General features: G+C 40.7%; 2 protein-coding genes across 3 annotated transcripts; one reads left to right on the forward strand and one right to left on the reverse strand.

Moving 5' to 3' along the window:
• Positions 1-460: 460 nt before the first annotated feature.
• LOC117528370 (GTPase IMAP family member 4) lies at positions 461-5,765 on the reverse strand. The gene is made up of 2 exons (XM_034191001.1): positions 5,639-5,765; positions 461-1,706 (listed from the first exon to the last, which is right to left on the reverse strand). The coding sequence occupies exons 1-2, from the start codon at positions 5,655-5,657 to the stop codon at positions 682-684; spliced, it is 1,044 nt and encodes a 347-aa protein (XP_034046892.1). The 5' UTR covers positions 5,658-5,765; the 3' UTR covers positions 461-681.
• A 3,344-nt stretch (positions 5,766-9,109) lies between these two features.
• Positions 9,110-19,431, forward strand: rsad1 (radical S-adenosyl methionine domain containing 1). 2 transcript variants are annotated; one of them, XM_034190999.1, is made up of 9 exons: positions 9,110-9,436; positions 11,012-11,145; positions 11,244-11,448; positions 11,521-11,886; positions 16,697-16,760; positions 16,834-16,981; positions 17,311-17,365; positions 18,551-18,657; positions 18,750-19,431. In XM_034190999.1, the coding sequence occupies exons 1-9, from the start codon at positions 9,296-9,298 to the stop codon at positions 18,844-18,846; spliced, it is 1,317 nt and encodes a 438-aa protein (XP_034046890.1). In that variant the 5' UTR covers positions 9,110-9,295; the 3' UTR covers positions 18,847-19,431. The 2 variants fall into 2 exon arrangements, with proteins under 2 accessions (XP_034046890.1, XP_034046891.1); XM_034191000.1 differs by having other exon boundaries at positions 9,111-9,436; positions 18,554-18,657; positions 18,750-19,430.
• Positions 19,432-20,769: the final 1,338 nt, after the last annotated feature.

Genomic DNA, 20,769 nt, shown 5'->3' on the forward strand with positions numbered 1-20,769 from the left:
AACCCTGAACATGAGATGGCTAATGGGGCTCTGATTAAACAAGAAGTCCTGAATGGTGGATCAGGCAAAGTAGGGGATGGCTTGTCATCCAATGGCTGTAAAGACAGATGAAGGCTGCAGCAGGTCCTCAGACTCCGATCATCTGGGATTTCCCATCCACCGGAACAGACTAAGGATCTGTCAAGGACCATGTGTTTGTCAGGGTGCAATGACATTCCCACATTAAACAAACCCAGGCATAGGGGTCTCCACACTGGACATAGATTTCCTCTGGGTACACTCTCCCATCTGAGAATCGATCAACAGCCAACCTTCCACTGCACCGTGAGATTGTCATGACGAGTATAGCATAGAATTGGAAAGTATACCAATGATGTACTATATCAGATGTGTATAGCATAGCATAGCATAGCATAGCAGAGGAAAACAGCAAAGCATAGCATAGCACAGTTCTGGAAATTTAAGGTGTTGGTGATTGTAAAAGTTGCTGTTTGGATTCCCAGGTACTCCTGCCCACATATCCAGACGTTTTTGAACAAGATGCTGAACTTTAAATCTTTCATATATGCAGGTTTGAGTCGTGCAGCATAGTTCCCAACAATGCAACGAGTGAATGTGAGGCATCTTTAAACATCTGCTGTCAGATGGTGAGTTGTTACCGAAATGCAGATTGTCATATGATCAAGGGCGAGGAGCAACGAAGAAGCGGTTGATGAAAATGGAGTTGAAGTTGAGTCTTGCAGGAGGGGCCACTCTGTTGTCCATATGATTTATAGCTACCTGAGCTGTTCCTCCTGCTGAGCCGCCTACTGCACCACCTATGATCCCAAAAAGAACCATCCCCCCGGGTCCTTCTATGGACCCGACCAGTGCACCAACGACAGCTCCCACAGCGAGACCTGTCCCCAAACCTCTGGCCAACGATGACCTGAGCCAGCTATTGTCTATCTCTGCTTTTGCTGTGATCTCTGCTGCAACCCTGATGCTGTAGGCATCCTTCTGTCCATGCAACTCATCCCCTACATACTGCTGCCCCAGCTCATTCCATGCCTTCCCCATTTCTGCTGCCATGAGCTTCTTCAGCCTTTTTTCTTCTTTTTGTACACTGTCCTCTGCCTTCTGGAATGTTCTACTAGAAAAAGCACATCCTCCTAAGGAGGCCACCAGCCACTCGATTTTCTGCAGCAGCTCTCTGTCCCGACTGCGATCTTGCCAGTTCGTCCTGAAAACATGAAATTGTCCACCAAACTTCTCAATCAATTCTCTTAGATGCCAGGAGGTCTTCAGCACTCTGTCCTCCATGGTAGCACCATCCAGATTCCCTTCATAGGCCAGGAAGACTATGCAATGCCTTAGACACTTCCTTCCAAAACGCTTCATCATCAGCTTGGGTGTGTTCATGTCATTTGGGGAGATTTTCTCCATGTCAAAGGCAACAAGAAAAGCATGAGGACCAGGGATACACAAACACTTCGACCTTCTCAGCTCTATCGTCCTCTTGGTTTTAGAAATATCCTCATTGTAAATGTTTGGTCCGTTGATCACAGCCAGTCGTCTACCAGCCAGTTCCCCAGTGTTCTTTCTACTTCCAGAAATGCTGGTGACATCCCTGGAGAACTCTTCTCTCCCAAGGATGACATTGGTTAGCAGGAACTGAGATGGTCCACTGCTGCCGACCACCATTAGCCTCAGCTCGGGAGAAGCTGCTGTAAAACAATAAAGCTTTCATTTTTTAAAGTGAATATACCACATGAATGGCCAAGCCTACGTCTGCTTGCACTAATCATTGTCAAATTCCTTTAAAAAAATCATAATTCATTCAGAAAAAAATTAATTGGAAATAAACAAGCATACAATGACAATATTGTAATAGGAATAGTTATAATGTCAGTGTCAATATACCACTATGTCAGATAAAGTGTTGAAAAGATACCAAGGCACTCATCTAATAAAAAAGTTAAAATGTTTTATTTTATGGGCAAATCATAATTAAAAACGGCAGTGATCAAAAAGGCAGATAAAGGTGGGGCTGTTGTTGTTTGGGGTAAAGATAAATACATAGAAGAAGCAAACAGACAACTGAACGATCCAGAATATTATGAAGTTTTGAGGTTTAATTCGACAGAAACATTGCAAATGGAATTAAAAACTATTTTGACTGAAGCAAGAGATAATAACTGCATTTCTGATAAAAGGTAAGTCCCTTCGGCTGCTCCCTTGTTTGCACTTGGGGTCGTCACAGCAAATCCAAGGTGGATCTGCATGTTGAATTAGCACAGGTTTTACGCCGGATGCCCTTCCTGACGCAACTCCACATTACATGGAGAAATGTGGCAGGGGTGGGATTTGAACCCGGAACCTTCTGAACTGAAACCAAGCACATTAACCACTTGGCCACCACCCCTGCTAACTGCATTTCTGATAATGAATGTAAATTTCTCTTCAATGAGCACCCTAAACTAGCCTCTTTTCATCTTCTCCCAAAGATACATAAGAATCTGGAACCCCCCCCCCCCCCCCCCCCCCCCCCGAGACCAGTAATTTCAGGGAGTGATAGCCTTACCGAACCTGTCTCCAAAAATATATTGATTATGTCCTTAAACCCATTTTACCTTCATTGCCAGCATGTATACAGGATACCACAGCGGTCCTTAACAAGATCTCTGAACTAGGAAACATAGGGCGAAATACAATATTGGCCACTATGGATGTAGAGTCGCTTTACACCTCAATTGTACATGAAGAAGGGTTAGAAGCATTAAAGTATTTTTTGAGTGAAAGACTACTAATGCAAAACCCTCCTGTGCATTTTCTCCTAGAATTAACAAGATGGACTTTAAATAATAACATCTTTATTTTTCAAGATTGTCTATTTAGACAAGCAAAAGGCTGTGCAATGGGAGCATGTTACAGTCCCTCCTATGCAGTTTTATATATGGGTAAATGGGAACAAGATTTTGTATTTAATCCCTCCAAACATCCTTTCTGTGATGAGATAATTTACTGGGGTAGGTATATAGATGATGTGTTTCTATTGTGGTCAGGATCTGAATCTGAACTTGTGTCTTTCCATGAATTTCTTAATAGCACGAATAGAAACATCAAATTGTCTCTGGAATTTGACAAGCAAAAGATTTGTTTTCTGGATCTGGAATTATTTAGAGATAATGCAGGCTTTTTACATACTACCATTTATAGAAAGCCTACTTCTCGTAACACTATTTTACATGCTAAGAGTTTCCATCCCAGACATCTTAAAGATAACATACCCTATGGCCAATTTCAGCGACTCAGAAGGGTTTGCAATGAAATAAATGATTTTGATCAAAAAGCTGCTGAGATGGAAAATAGATTAATTCAAAGAGGATATAAAAAGAAAGTCCTTAAAAGTGCTAAAAATATAGCAAGAAGTCTAGAACGGCAGTCCCTTTTAACAAATAAGACTGCAGGACAGAGATCTGAAAGGGTGTTTTTTTTTCACTAGATTCAGTATAGAATCACATCACATTAAAAATATTAAGAAAAACTGGAATTTACTACAATGTGATGCCTCTCTAGGTAATGCATTTTTGGAACCCCCTATATTCAGCTTTAAAGGTGCGCCTTCTTTGAGCGATAAACTTGTTCATAGCTACTTGCCAGCACCTTCAAAAAATACCTGGCTATCAGTCAAACGGTGTGGCAGCTTTAAATGTGGTCAGTGCAACCATTGCTCTAATGTGGCTAAATGTAATACGTTTTATGATACACATGGAAACAATACTTATGAAATACAACATTTTATTAATTGTAAAACTACTTTTGTGATTTACAAATTAGAGTGTCCAGTCTGCAATGTGTTTTACATTGGCAGAACTAAACGCCGTTTACAGGATAGAGTCTCAGAGCATAAGTATGCCATAAGAACTAAAAATGACAATTATCCTATGGCTCGTCATTTTAAGGATAAACATAATAGTGTTCCTTCTATTTTAAGAGCCACTGGCATTGATCATATACCACAAACTATAAGAGGAGGCAATAGGATAAAACAACTGAATCAATGCGAGACTTTTTGGATTTTTAGATTAAAAGCAACTATATACCCGGGTCGCAATGAAGATATAGAATATTGCCATTTCCTTTAAAGAGTTTATTGTCCTAGTGATATGCAATGTATTTATATGTTTGTCAGATTTTTGTATTGCTGGGCAGACACTAGGCCCCTGTTGGCCATTCTTGTTTTTTGTTACAGCTTTGAATACCCTTTATCTGACTTTGTTCTCATTGGTTAAGTGATGATCCAATTGTTCACACCTGCTGACCCACCTATTTTGAGGTTTTTAATCAGACTTGTCTCAGAATGAGTGTTCACTTCCTGAGGAAGGCTTCTAGCCAAAACGTGTTGAAGTGCATTTTTAATTATGATTTGCCCATAAAGTAAAGGCATTTTAACTTTTTTATTAGATGAGTGCCTTGGTATCTTTTCAAGACTTTATCTGAATAAGCCCTTTACCAAAGAGCACCATCTTAAAACAGGTATAGTTCCAAGTAGCACTCCAACTCCTCTGCTTTTATACCACTATGTCAAACTGATGGTTTATTCACAGCTGTCAATGATTTTATTCATTTTATTATTATTATTTTAGTTTTTGAGTGATTGATGTTTCAAAATGTGATTTGTTACAACCCTAAATGTTACAACTCCCCTATAAATGTTATACCACCCACAGGTTGTTTTTAATTTTATTTTTCAAATACCACCTCAAAATAAGGCATTTTTGTATCATTTTGAGATGTTCTGAATTCAGTCCACCAAATAAAGTTTTACTTCCAGTGAATTTTGAAATCTAGAAAGCTGTAGCATTTATGGTTCAGGTAAAATTTGGACACAACTTCCTGAATTCAGTTCTAAAAGTTACAATTCTGGAATTCAAAATTTCCTGGAAGTACAACTTTAATTGGTGGAATGAATTTAGAACATCTTAAAACAACAGAAAATGTTTTACTTTGTGGTGGCTTTGGAAAAATAACAACAAAAAAAATTGGGTTTTGCAAATCTTTAGGGTTGAGGTGAAATTTTCCCACAACTTTTTTAATTCAGTGTAAATGTTATAACTTGTGGGTTTTCACAGTTCACTTGAAGTACCACTTTAATTGGTGGAATTAATTCAGTCCTCAAAATGGTATATAATGCCCTTATTTTTGGAGTCTTATGTGGAAATTAAATAATTTCTGGGTTTTGTAATATTTAGAGTTGCAACAGTGCTGTTCCCTCACTTTCAGCAAAAGAGCCAAATTATGGTTAGGATTATGGTAATATCTGGATTGGGATTCAGCACAATCTAGGCATTTTCCAAAAGGGTTGAGGTCAGTGTTTTGGAAAGGCCATTCCAAATGCTTAATGTTAGCCTGCTTTATCCATTGCACAATCGGGTATGATGTGTGTTTGGGATCATTATCCCGTTAGATGTTCATGTCCAGTATGAGTGTAATGCAATGCAAACTTCTGAGCCCAACTGTATTTTCCTTATTGCTGTTTTTGATTTCTCATATAACTCTCCAAAATCAAAAATTACATCAGATTGCAAAAAAATGCAAAAAAAAAAATAAATAAAATAAAATAAAATGCACCATTGATTGCAGAAAATTGGCTTACCTTTCTTTCTTTTATCCATTTGGCCAATTTGTAGCACAACTGAGGTCTTTGATGTGGATTATCCCTAAAAGACAGACTGCACAGCAGCCAGATGGAGGTAAGTACTTTAGTATTCGATCATCTCTCTCTCCATCTATTTTCCCCTCCCTCTCCAGCACTCTTTCTCTCTCTCTTATTAGGCATTGGGTACGAGATTTAATAATAAATGGAAAATGTCTCCAGGGTAGGTCGCGGCCAGCCAGCATGCAGTTATGACCACTAATTAATCTCAATTCAATTCAATTGAATTTAGTGTATTCATATATCATCAAATCACAACATAAGGCAGTTCACATCACACTTTCATTTATTAGGGTTAACTGAAAATATTTGGAAGTGATTATTTCCACTTTCTTTTCCTTTTACATACTTCATGCACCATCTTTATGACATCACAAAGTCCACCTACAGCCATAAATATTCCATCTGTTGGTGAAGGTAGTAATGTTTGGCCATTATTAACCCAATGCTAATTAAAATTATAAAAGAGAGTTATCTAATGACAAAGTTTTAATTTAAATTATATAATCATATCCAATATACAGTAGCTTCTGGCATTTGTAGGTTTGAAAAGGGACCCTGTAAAATTATTTCACTGTTAAAAGCTGTGTATTTACTGGGTACATGGAAATCAATATCTCATTACAGTTTGCAGCTCTGTGCAGCGCTACAATGATTTCTGTTCTAAATATACGTAGACATTTGTGTCCATGTGCTAACACTGAAATGTCAATATAAAAGTTTATAAATGCACATGATCCTCACATACAACAGAATATTATGAACATATTGTATCAACAGTTGATAAATGTGATAAAAAATGTTTAATTAGATGGTGGATGTTTTAAACCATGTTGTTACAAGTGCATTTGAGCACTCTGATGGGCTGTAATTATAATTACAGTTTTAGTTCTCAGATAATCACTTGACTTTTCTCAGTACTGAAATCACACATGGCCAGAAACAGGAAAGTAAACCAATCAAGCTTGGGGCTAGTGGCCGGCGATCACATAATTTTTCTGTTTGACTGATTCCGTTTTCTTTTTCTCTCTGTCCGAGATGCAGCTGGATCCACGTGCTGGGTTGGATGATTTCTGTGACGGATGCGGGACAAACTCTGCTGCAGGAACAGATCCATTAAGTGGCTCAATGACCCCCACCCCCGATGGTGGACTCCTGCATGGACTCTTGTCAACTGTTGTTGTGTTGTTTTCTGTATTGTAAACCTTTTTGGTAGAATGGCCTAAGCAGTAGGTCACCCCTTTGAGTCTGGTCTGCTTGAGGTTTCTTCCTCAAATCATCAGAGGGTGTTTTTCCTCACCACTGTTGCCTCTGTGCTTGCTCTGGGCGTTGGAAAGGTTAGACCTTACTTGTGTGAAGCGCCTTGAGGCAGCTTTGTTGTGATTTGGCGCTGTATAAACTAAAATATAATGAAACTGAAATCAAGGCAATATGAGATGTGGTGCACAAACAGTGCTCACAGATGATAAAACAAAAAACAATACTGGGTCTGCTGCAGCTGATCACTGGTTAATCCACTGTTCTTCACACAAAAGCTGCTGTTTTATATTTAGTGTAATGACAGATAATTAGATCTATCTATCTATCTGTTATTTTTCTCAGTAGGCTCGATGTCACTGTGTGTGTGGACCAGGGGGTGCCAAAAAGGGGAGAATAAGGAGAAGGATTCTTGGGGCCCATGATTGACAAGGGCCCAGAGAGGCCCATAATACAATTACAATACTGACAAAATAAGGTCAGTATTGTCTTTTTGGGATCATCCCAAAATGTAATGTGGAGTTTTCATCTCCACCCTGTGGGCTCACCACCCACAAGAGGAACCCCTGGGGTCGGGTGCACTGTCCCATGAGTGGCAGTGAAAGTCCAGGGACTCGACGTAACAGACCCAGGTGGCAGAAGTCAACTTTGGGTGTGTGGAACGTCACCTCGCTGTGGGAGGAGTAGCTGGAGCTTGTGCGGGAGGTGGAGCGCTACCAGTTAGCTCTGGTGGGCCTCACCTCCACCCACAGCCTCAGCTCCAAAACCACTCTCCTTGATAGGGGTTGGACCTTATTCTTCTCTGGTGTTACCCAAGGTTTGAGGCACCGGGCAGGTGTGGGGATACTCACGAGCACCCGGCTGAGTGCTGCTGCACTGGAGTTTACCCCAGTAGAGGAAAGGATTGCCTGCCTGTGCCTTTGTTTTTTTGTTTTTTTTGGGAGGGGGGGCTCTGACTGCTGTTGGTGTGTATGCACCAAACAGCTCCTCGCTCTTTCAAGGATCCTGGAGGGGACCTGGGAGTATGCCCATCAAGTCTACATGTGTTTTGTGGTCTTGGAGGTGTATGAACGGGTGACCTGGGAGGTGCTGTGGGAGTATGGACTGAGGGGGTCCATTTTCAGGGCCATCCAATCTCTGTACTCACAAAGCGAGAGCTGTGTTCAGGTCCTCTGCAGTAAGTCGGACTTGTTTCCAGTGGAGGTTGGCCTCGACCAGGGCTGCATCTTGTCACCAATCCTGTTTGTGATATTCATGGACAGGATATTGAGGCATAGACGGGGGGAGGAGGGTCTTCAGTTTGGTGGGCTCAGGGTCTCACCATTGGTTTTTGCAGATGATGTAGTTCTACTGGCTTCATCGGCCTGTGACCTCCAGCACTCACTGGGTCAGTTCACAGCCGAGTGTGAAGCGACTGGGATGAGGATCAGCACCTCTAAATCTGAGGCCATGGTTCTCAGCAGACAACTGATGGATTGCCTACTCTGGGTAGGGAATGGGGTCTTGCCCCAAGTGAAGGAGTTCAAGTAGCTCGGGGTCTTGGTGTCGTGTCTTCCTTAGAGATAAGGTGAGGAGCCGTGAGGAGCTTGGAGTAGAGCGGCTGCTCCTTTGCGTTGAAAGTTGCCAGCTGAGGGTGTTCGGTCATCTGGTAAGGACGCCTCCTGGCGCCTCCCTAAGGAGGTGTTCAAGGACCATCCATGTTGGAGGAGACCTATCTCCGCACTGGCCTGGAAACACCTCAGGATCCATCAGCCAAAGGTTGTTATTGTGGCCTGGGAAAGGGAAGCTTGGGGTCCCCCACTGGAGCTGTTGCTCTGAGACCCAATCCCGGATAAGCAATTGAAGATGAGTGAGTGAGTGAGGTGTCCTTTCTCGTACAGCAGGATCTAGTGCTAACTCAGTAATCATTTTGAAATAAAGCTGTGAAACTCTTTTCCACTACAAAGGACAAAAATGCATTGCTGGGTCTCAAGAGTCAATATAAAAGAAATAAAAGTCACTCAAAAAATTGTGTGTTTTCATTAAAATAAAGTCTTTCGCACGATTTGCCCACAACTGCTTTGTGCAGCTGTTTCTCTGTAAAACACCGCCACCGTGTGGCGACCTTTATGAATACACCTAATACACTAAAATAATTCTTCTTCCGATTTGGAGTTTCGCTGCGCGGCGTCATATCATATCAGAGAAAAAAACAAAAGTCAGCCGAGAAAATATGACTTCACACGGCTTCGTCGGGTTTTGTCTTCGTGTTGAGCTAACAAACTGTGGTCAAGAACTGAGCTCCTTTTAGTAAATGATGACAGAAATGAAGCCGCTCAGAGTAGCTGCAGCTCACCGGAAATGAACAAAAACACGTCGCGTGTTTTAACATGTGGCCTCTCTGTGGGTCTGCGCTTTTTCTCGGACACTTCTGGAAGAGAAATCATTGAAAATGTATCTGATGTTCAGCAGCTCTCGAAGCAGGCGACGCTTTATGTACACGTGAGTTGACCGACAGTCGAGTCCAAAAGTCTTTTTTTTGGGGGGGGGGGGGGGGGGTGCCTAGTGACGTCAACTCAGAACATGTCCGAACATGACGCCATTTTGGTTCCAGCTGTCCTGAACCGCTTATATTTTCAACATTTTAAAAATCAGTTAACCACCTACAGCAAAACATCCAGGTACAGGTGCTATCAAAATAAATAGTTAAGTTATCAAATTTGAGGGAAATTTACAATTTATGATGACTTATTTTTAAATAAGTCATCATAAATTGTAAATTTAAATTAGTCTATAATAAATTAAGTTAATTTAAAGCTTGATTTATGCAGCTGCACAGCTGTAATTCTGTGTCATGCAATGACGTGCACGGCGGTTTTAAAGTTCTCTCGTCTCTTGATTGTGCTTTATTATGGACTAATTTGACCCTCAACAAGCTTTTCTTTCTACAGTCATCACCTCCAAATCAAAGGTAATGTACAATTTCCTCTTTTGCAGACTTTGTGCTCTAAATGTGCAGACTTTTCTGATCCATTTGTAATCAGCGTGCGAGACGAAGCAGTGAAAGCCGAAAAGTGTCAACTCCCAGCCTTTTGTATCTGATTTAACAGGTGCATGTCCAAGCTGTGGATCAGAGTCTGAACATGGTGTGAAAAAAATAAACGGTTGGACTTTTAATCACAGAAATGACTGCGGACCCACTTTCGTCAAATCGGCGAGTGTCAAAGCGCTGAACTTTAATTTGTACTGTGCACGTCCAGACTGCTCTGGGTTTTTAATGGAAATACATTGTGATTGGACGGGACATTTTATCCAGTGTGAGCAAAAAATAACGTTATACAAAATCCATAATATTCAGTGTTTAGTATGTGGAAAGCAATACAAAAATATTTGGACTTTTTTGTCCGGTGACTGCAAATATCTGATTTATACAGTGACGGTTTAGGTGAATTTTACTGTACATCAGACTGAATAATAAATTTACCTCTCAAAGTTTTGACGATGTCGGCTTCCATCCCACATGGCTGACTTTATTTTCCCAAATGTTTCTTCTGTTCGGATCTGATTGGAATCTGTACATCTTGAAGCCCTTGTTGTGTCTATTTGTGCCTCCAAATGCACAGCAACCCCACATTTTCAGCAAATAAATAAATAAAATAGCTGGATTTCCATGCAGATTAACAGCAAACGCTATTTTGGAACCAAGTTGGTGCCGTGAATCGTGTAATCGTTTTTGTTTTGTTTTTTTCCCCGACTCGTCATGTCGCCAGTCTCTCAATTAAGGCACACAAGTTGTGCTTCTGCAGGGAACCACAGTGGAGTTAAAATGAAGTAATCAAGATGTACTTGTAGCCCAGATGTCCATTTTTAATTCAAGAGATTTAACAAAAGAATTGCATCAGTCATTTTGGAGTTACAGACATTTTTACACACATTCCCCACAGTTTCAAAGTCCATCCAGAACTGTATTATTGTAATATTGTCTGTCATCAAAGAATTTACATTCAGATTAAGACCTCTTGTTCCATGTGCTCCTAAAAACCTGAAGCTGTCAGACCTTCCTCTCCCCTCCTGCAGTGGCCGTACTGTCTCAGGAGGTGCTCCTACTGCAACTTTAATAAGTACATCCCCAAACGCAACAATCAGCGCATCATGACGGAGTGTCTTCAGCGAGAGACGGACACATTGCTCCAGCTCAGTCAGGTGTCCTGGTATGATGACTTTTGTTTGTCTGTGTGTCCTGTCCTGTTCATCTTGAAGCATGTGGCCTTTCATGAGCTGTCTTTTTTTTTTTTTTTCTTGCTTGCAGCATCACCTCTGTGTTTTTTGGGGGCGGGACCCCAAGCCTGGCTCACTCTTCAACAATTGCCGCAGTCCTCGAAACTGTCTCAAAGCACACCTACCTCTCAAACACGGCAGAGGTCACGCTGGAGGTCAATCCTACTCCTGCTGGAATGTCAAAGTTAGAAGACTTCTGCTACGCCGGAGTGAACCGTTTCTCAATCGGAGTCCAGGTGAGTGTGGTACTGATGCTTGTACCAAGGAGTAGAAGCTCAATAACCTCAGTCGCACTTCTAATCCTTCAGTCTCTACACGATGAAGACTTGACAATTCTGGGGAGAGACCACAGTTCCCTTCAGGCCTTGCGGACTGTTGAAGAGGCTCGCAGGCTGTGCTCCGGCAGGGTGTCGGTGGATGTGATGTTCGGAAGGCCTAAGCAGAGTGTGGAATCCTGGGAAGAGGAGTTATCTGAGGTGCTGAGGGTGTGTGACAACCACGTGTCTCTGTACCAGCTGACCTTGGAGCGAGGCACCCAGCTCTTTAAACAGGTTCAGCGGGGGGAGGTGACCGTGCCCGCTGACGATGTGACTGCAGCGATGTACCAGTGTGCCAGACGGACACTCCAGAAGCACGGATATGTGCAGTATGAGGTGTCCAACTTTGCAAGACATGTACGTGCTTAGAAAAAAAGTCATTAATTACTCACATCCTATTTAGTCTGCCGTCAGGATCGATTCCACCATCGCAGAAGTCATAAAAAAATCAGTTTTAGCTACTTTTTATGCTTAAATATGGTTATAGATTCATGTTACATTTTCTCAAAAGGCCATAATTCTCAAGCTGTGCATGTGAGCTACCTTTCTTAAAAGTAGGTAGATACTAATATTCAACAAATAACTAATAAAAAAATACAATAGCCAGCAAAAACAACTATAATAATAACATTTATTTATATAGACTTGTAACTATAGATAGTGCGATTGATGTGGTAATGAATAATAGAGTAAGTAAGTCCCTTCGGCTGCTCCCTTGTTTATACTTGGGGTCGCCACAGCAAATCCAAGGTGGATCTGCATGTTGAATTGGCAAAAGTTTTACGCCGGATGCCCTTCCTGACGCAACTCCACATTACATGGAGAAATGTGGCAGGGGTGGGATTTGAACCCGGAACCTTCTAAACTGAAACCAAGCGCATTAACCACTTGGCCACCACCCCTGCTGTGGTAATGAATAATAGAACTAGTCAAAATACTATATTGTTCAAATAATACTAACATTGTAATGTCAGTATAACAGTTTGGATGCATTCTAAAATAATTAACGTCATCTAATAAAATAGCAAACAAATACAACTGACATAATTTAAAGCATTAATTTATATAAAATATGGCTATAGATTGATCGATAATAGATACAATAATGCTTATCTATTACCATTCATGCATTTTTGTCCGCTTATCTGGATCAGGGTTATGGTGGCAGTAGCCCAAGCAGCTCCTCCCACACTTCCCTATCCTTGGCCAGCTCCTCTAACTTTTCTGGGGGGGAATAATAATAATAATGGTCAGATAAAATAACAGTATTTTTAATTAAAGCATATATTAACTGACAAGTTAATTAAGTGTTCATTGGTTAGTAATCATTTGTGAAAGGTGTTCATTACTTTTTTAAAATAAATTATTAAAAAATGTATAAATTAAAACCTTAATAAATATGAGCACCCCTAATAAATGATTACTAAACATAGTTAAGCCTTAATTCATTGATAGTTAATGCTTATTAATGCATTAATTAATTAATTAATGCATTAATTAAATATTAATTAATATACTGGGCTAGACGGACCAATAGATCATCATCATTAAACTTTGAGTCCTTTTTAAACAGTTTGAGAAACACTTTTCAGTTAGAATATGATATTTAAAAAAGGTCAAATCTCTGACATGATTATACATTGAAAACAGAGAATAGTTGAACCAACTTAAATGAATTGTTTCAATTGGTAACATCTAAATGAATTAAGTTGTTTGAACATAAGTCTGTAAGTTAGAGTTGATCTAACTTGCTAACTTAAGTTCAAATAACTTAATTCATTCAGGTGTTACCAATTGAAACAGCTTTTTTAAAGTTTATTCTTTGTTCAGTGTAGAAAAGGATTAAAGGTGAGTCTTTACTGATTATTATTATTATTACTTCCATAATTTCCAGACTGTAAGCCGCTACTTTTTTCACATGCTTTGACCACTGTGGTTTAAACGATGATGCGGCTAATTTATGGATTTTTACAGACTTTCTCATAAGTTGAAATACGTCAGTTAATGCTGTCCATTGGTTGGCTGAAAGCTGCAGTCCTCGTGGAGTAAGTTCACACACGGAGTAAATAGAAAGTCTTACCTGTTCATTTCAGTGGGATTCATCATCACATCCTGAAGAAAAATTATCCACATAAAGCCTCCTGATGTTCAAAAACGATGTCTGAAAATACTTTAATTCCTTGTCGTGGATGAAGAAAACTCTCTCTGTGACACCGGCACTTTGAGCCACAGTTGCCCTGTCAAACCAGTCAGTGGAGCCTTCTCTCCCCCCCACAGTGTCTCTGTCTTTGCACCACAAGTTGAAAAAGTCACAGCGCCTCATTAACATCTCATTTACCACAGACACCAGGCAATTCTGGCTGCACGCAATGAAATTATCTCATGATCTACAAAGAAACAAAAAATGTTAAAATTACTCAGTTTTGCCTCTGTGTAGAGCGGAAACGCCGCGCGACACCGTGCTCGTCAGTATTTATGTGTAACACCTTCCGAAAAAAGGATATACGGTAAGTATTTAATTAAAAGTTAAAAATCTTTCTATCCAACATCTTTCAGTGTAAATATCTCATGTTACAACATGGACACCTGCGGCTTATAGACAAATGTGGCCTATTTATGTACAATTTGTTTTTTCTTTTTAAAATTGGTGGGTGCATCTTATATTCAGCTGCACTCTATGGTCCAGAAATCAATCAATCAATCAATCAACTTTTTTCTTGTATAGCGCCAAATCACAACAAACAGTTGCCCCAAGGCGCTCCACATTGCAAGGCAAGGCCATACAATAATTATGAAACACAGTCTACGTCTAAAGCAACATAACCAAGGGATGGTCCAGGGTCACCCGATCCAGCCCTAACTATAAGCCTTAGCGAAAAGGAAAGTTTTAAGCCTAATCTTAAAAGTAGAGAGGGTATCTGTCTCCCTGATCTGAATTGGGAGCTGGTTCCACAGGAGAGGAGCCTGAAAGCTGAAGGCTCTGCCTCCCATTCTACTCTTACAAACCCTAGGAACTACAAGTAAGCCCGCAGTCTGAGAGCGAAGCGCTCTAATGGGGTAATATGGTACTACGAGGTCCCTAAGATAAGATGGGACCTGATTATTCAAAACCTTATAAGTAAGAAGAAGAATTTTAAATTCTATTCTTGCATTAACAGGAAGCCAATGAAGGGAGGCCAACACGGGTGAGATATGCTCTCTCCTGCTAGTCCCCGTCAGTACTCTAGCTGCAGCATTCTGAACCAACTGAAGGCTTTTTAGGGAACTTTTAGGACAACCTGATAATAATGAATTACAATAGTCCAGCCTAGAGGAAATAAATGCATGAATTAGTTTTCAGCATCACTCTGAGACAAGACCTTTCTGATTTTAGAGATATTGCGTAAATGCAAAAGGCAGTCCTACATATTTGTTTAATATGCGCTTTGAATGACATATCCTGATCAAAAATAACTCCAAGATTTCTCACAGTATTACTAGAGATCAGGGAAATGCCATCCAGAGTAACGATCTGGTTAGACACCATGCTTCTAAGATTTGTGGGGCCAAGTACAATAACTTCAGTTTTATCTGAGTTTAAAAGCAGGAAATTAGAGGTCATCCATGTCTTTATGTCTGTAAGACAATCCTGCAGTTTAGCTAATTGGTGCGTATCCTCTGGCTTCATGGATAGATAAAGCTGGGTATCATCTGCGTAACAATGAAAATTTAAGCAATACCGTCTAATAATACTGCCCAAGGGAAGCATGTATAAAGTGAATAAAATTGGTCCTAGCACAGAACCTTGTGGAACTCCATAATTAACTTTAGTCTGTGAAGAAGATTCCCCATTTACATGAACAAACTGTAATCTATTAGACAAATATGATTCAAACCACCGCAGTGCAATCCCTTTAATACCTATGACATGCTCTAATCTCTGTAATAAAATTTTATGGTCAACAGTATCAAAAGCAGCACTGAGGTCCAACAGAACAAGCACAGAGATAAGTCCACTGTCCGAAGCCATAAGAAGATCATTTGTAACCTTCACTAATGCTGTTTCTGTACTATGATGAATTCTAAAACCTGACTGAAACTCTTCAAATAGACCATTCCTCTGCAGGTGATCAGTTAGCTGTTTTACAACTACCCTCTCAAGAATCTTTGAGAGAAAAGGAAGGTTGGAGATTGGCCTATAATTAGCTAAGATAGCTGGGTCAAGTGATGGCTTTTTAAGTAATGGTTTAATTACTGCCACCTTAAAGGCCTGTGGTACATAACCAACTAACAAAGATAGATTGATCATATTTAAGATTGAAGCATTAAATAATGGTAGGACTTCCTTGAGCAGCCTGGCAGGAATGGGGTCTAATAAGCATGTTGATGGTTTGGATGAAGTAACTAATGAAAATAACTCAGACAGAACAATCGGAGAGAAAGAGTCTAACCAAATACCGGCATCACTGAAAGCAGCCAAAGATAACGATACATCTTTGGGATGGTTATGAGTAATTTTTTCTCTAATAGTCAAAATTTTGTTAGCAAAGAAAGTCATGAAGTCATTACTAGTTAAAGTTAATGGAATACTCAGCTCAATAGAGCTCTGACTCTTTGTCAGCCTGGCTACAGTGCTGAAAAGAAACCTGGGGTTCTTATTTTCTTCAATTAGTGATAAGTAGAAAGATGTCCTAGCTTCACGAAGGGCTTTCTTATAGAGCAACAAACTCTTTTTCCAGGCTAAGTGAAGATCTTCTAAATTAGTGAGACGCCATTTCCTCTCCAACTTACGGGTTATCAGCTTTAAGCTACGAGTTTGTGAGTTATACCACGGAGTCAGACACTTCTGATTTAAAGCTCTCTTTTTCAGAGGAGCTACAGCATCCAAAGTTGTCTTCAATGAGGATGTAAAACTATTGACAAGATACTCTAACTCCCTTACAGAGAAATCACAGTATTATTTTGCTGAGTATTTCTCATTATGTGCTACAGGAACACTCAGTTTTAAGAATATTCATCAGTAGCTAAGGAAGTTATGTGTACAGCCTTGTGATTGTGAGAGACAGTCTATACAGTATATTTAATCTTTATTGGTGAAATGTGTTCATCGACGCTCTATGACCAGAACAGGCCTTGGTTATTTATCAGTGCAGAGCACAGTAATGTGTTACTTTTTAACATTACACAGAATGCGTTCAGTCACCACAACATGAGCTACTGGAAGGGGAGGCAGTACATCGGAGTGGGCCCAGGTAATCAATAAGATGGATTTTAAAACGGCTACAAATAGTCGTCATGCGTGTGACAGAGTTTTGTTTTTGACAGGAGCACACGGGCGGTTTGTTCCTGTGGGGTCGGGTGGTGCTGAGCGGGAGGCTCGAACCCAGACTCTGGAGCCTGATGTGTGGATCCAGGAGGTCCTGCAAAGAGGCCACGGCACACGCAGGAGGATTCCACTCAGCCATCTTCAGTTGTGAGCCGTTACACTTACAGGAAGTCTTCCTCACCCACTGAGGTGTCTTCCGCGGAGTATATTTAGAGTTTACTCAAGGGGGCGGCTGCCGTTTGAGCCGTAAATCCTCTGTTCATGTGAAATGTAGCAGTTACGTATCATTTTACTGGTCGAGTGTCGTACAGCACAGCGTTAACAACGTTCCCTGTGCGTTTTCTTCTTGGTTCAGACATTCTGTCCTTGTGAGATGTTATTCTCACCCTCATCCCTCTTCCAACTTTGTCCCAACCTTATTGTGATAAAAGTCTCGTCACTGTGAATTTCTCTGATGATGCTTATTTGTTTGACAGACTGGAGGAGGTGTTGGTGATGGGAATGAGAATGACGGACGGCATTAATCATCAGGTGAAGCACAAAACAGTCAGCAATCATCGTTTCCCCACCAAGTGTTATACAAATAGTAAGAAAAAAACATTCTGTTCCGTTTTAGTGCCAAATTATAGCCAACATACCAAAATGTTTTACGTCTACATTCTGTCACCAGAAATTGATGGATAGATATTAAATAAATACTATAAATAAAAAATGAGACATTTTAGTTGAATAGAGACTTTGACTCCCTGAGTTATTTAAATTCCTGATGTGCTCTCTGTACAGGGAGAGTCACTCTGTCAGGGTCAGAGTTCAGATCAGGCATTTCCAGGCCAGTTTCACAAAAATGTTTCAATTGGATCTAATAGTAATGAGGTTTGAGCAATTTAAGACCAAAGTCTGCTCTCTAACCTTAGTGGAGATTTTGTTGGATTTGGCTGTTACCATGGTAACACTTCTATTTCTGCCAAATGTTTCCATTTCTGCCTAAAACGTTGCACCTTGCAGATGATTTTGGCACCAAAATTAAGATTGTACGGCCAGATGTTTTTGAAAGGTGGCATGAAATCTACATAAGCACACATCGGTGGATGGAATATAGTACAATATGTGTCATTTTTATTTGTACTATTTTGGGCAGCACAGTGTCTTAGTGGTTAGCACTGTTGCCTCACAAAAAGAAGGTCATGGGATCGCTTCCCACCTATGGCCTTTCCATGTGGCGTTTGCTTGTTCTCCCGGTGTTTGCGTGGGTTCCCTCCGGCTGCTCCGGCTTCCTCCCACATTTAAAGACATGCAGGTTAGGTGGATTGGAAACTTTAAATTGTCCGTAGGTGTGTGTGAGTGTGAATATGTTTGTTTGTCTATGTGTGACCCTGTGACAGACTGGTGTCCTGTCCAGGGTGTACCCTCCCCTATGACTGCTAGGATAGACTCCACCCCCCTGTCACCCTTATTGGAGTAAGCGGGTATAGAAAATGATGGATTATTATTATTTCAATTTTTGATTTTGTCCTTTTTTTAAATTCATATTTTAATTACTTGGATTAGTGTGTGGATCGTGCATTAATTACATACTTAGTCATTTTCTTAATAATTAATAATGATACAAGTAGATTATCAGTTAATTTTCAATTTATTTATGCAGCACATAATCGGCTGCTAAATGGCTACAAAATGCATTCAGTTTATTTTAGTTATGATGTGTTTTTTATCAAGCAGCACTGGCAGTTATTTAGCCCTCAGGTGGCCCTCTGTGAAGTATTTGGTGCGTCCACTGATGTCCAAGAACTTTTAAAGGCTGGGCTACTGATCCTTGATGACAGGTGACAGAAACTTATTACTTTAAGAATCTTTCATTTTTACGTGTCCATTGAATTCCAACATGTGTAAACCTCCATCCTAATTTCTTTTAAAGGGGTCTGCGCTGCTCCTGGGATGGACTGGCCTTACTGGACAGCATACTGCCAGCTCTCTTGCTGGAACTGGAAGGACAAATCTCTCAGCTCCATTAAGGGACCATGAAGTGAAAGGAGAAATGGAGAGTAACTATAATGTTAGAAACAGGACCCAGGTCTCAGCAGTCAGTCAGTCAGGGTGGTAGGAAATGTAGTAATAATAATAATTTGAGGAGGCAAATCTATCAAACATTAGTTTTTAATTCACTGTGTGACACTTTTTCTGTGTTTAGCTGTCATGGTAACTCAGAGCACCACTAACAATCCTTTGTTCTGGGCTCATGACTGTAATAAAAAACAATTTTGAATTTTACACTAACTAGAGCATCACTGATCAAATAACACACCTTCACAGTGGGCCAATAGTTCATTGACACTTTATCTCAAGTAATGAAAAAAATTAAGGATGTGTGACTGAAGTGACCTCATGTGACTAATTTTGGTTCTTCCTTAACTGCCTCCATGTTTTGCTAAAACTATTTTATGACTTTTTGTATAATCTGCTAACAAGCCAGGCAAAATAAATACACAATCTCACTAGCAATGGTAATAAAAAAGTGTATAAGTATGTCAAAAATCTGCTCAAAACGGTTACGCTGACACAAAATAAATTTTAACATATTTTTACAGATGCCGTGCGCGCGTGTGTTTGTTTGCGTGTGCGCACACACAGCCCCATTTAAATGAAATGATTTTTTAAATACGAGGGCTGTCAATAAAGTATAGGTCCTTTTTATTTTTTTCAAAAACTATATGGATTTCATTCATATGTTTTTACGTCAGACATGCTTGAACTCTCGTGCGCATGCGTGAATTTTTCCACGCCTGTCGGTGACGTCATTCGCCTGTGAGCACTCCTTGTGGGAGGAGTCGTCCAGCCCCTCGTCGGAATTCCTTTGTCTGAGAAGTTGCTGAGAGACTGGCGCTTTGTTTGATCAAAATTTTTTCTAAACCTGTGAGGCACATCGAAGTGGACACGGTTCGAAAAATTAAGCTGGTTTTCAGTGAAAATTTTAACGGCTGATGAGAGATTTTGAGGTGATACTGTCACTTTAAGGACTTCCACGGTGCGAGACGTCGTGCAGCGGTCCCAGGCACCGTCGTCAGCCTGTTTCAAGCTGAAAACCTCCACATTTCAGGCTCTATTGATCCAGGACGTCATGAGAGAACAGAGAAGTTTCAGAAGAAGTCAGTTTCAGCATTTTATCCGGATATTCCACTGTTAAAGGAGATTTTTTTAATGAAAGACGTGCGGAAGGGTCCGCGCGTCGGGACGCAGCCGGCGCGGTGCGGCAGCACAGGAAAAACACCTCCGTGTTGATAACCATTTGTAAAATCCAGGCGGCTTTTGATGGCTTTCAGTGGAGTGAGTGTATGAGAAATTGTTTAACAGCTGGACATGTTCCAACTTGTCCTTAAGGCTTCCAACAGAGGTGTTTTTCCTGTGGCGGAGCGTCGCAGCGGCTGCGAGCCGACGCTGCAATCCATCCGCACGTCTTTCATTAAAAAAATCTCCTTTAACAGTGGAATATCCGGATAAAATGCTGAAACCGACTTCTTCTGAAACTTCTCTGTTCTCTCACGACGTCCTGGATCAATACAGCCTGAAATGTGGAGGTTTTCAGCTTGAAACAGGCTGATGACGGCGCCTGAGAGCGCTGCGCGACGACTCGCACCGTGGGAAGTCCTTAAAGCGACAGTATCACCTCAAAATCTCTCATCAGCCGTTAAAATTTTCACCGAAAACCATCTTAATTTTTTGAACCGTGTCCACTTCGATGTGTCTCACAGGTTTAGAAAAAATTTTGATCAAACAAAGCGCCAGTCTCTCAGCAACTTCTCAGACAAAGGAATTCCGACGAGGGGCTGGACGACTCCTCCCACAAGGAGTGCTCACAGGCGAATGACGTCACCGACAGGCGTGGAAAAACTCACGCATGCGCACGAGGGTTCAAGCATGTCTGACGTAAAAACATATGA

The sequence above is a fragment of the Thalassophryne amazonica genome, chromosome 16, assembly GCF_902500255.1.
Source record: "Thalassophryne amazonica chromosome 16, fThaAma1.1, whole genome shotgun sequence".
In the NCBI taxonomy this organism is placed as follows: domain Eukaryota; kingdom Metazoa; phylum Chordata; class Actinopteri; order Batrachoidiformes; family Batrachoididae; genus Thalassophryne; species Thalassophryne amazonica.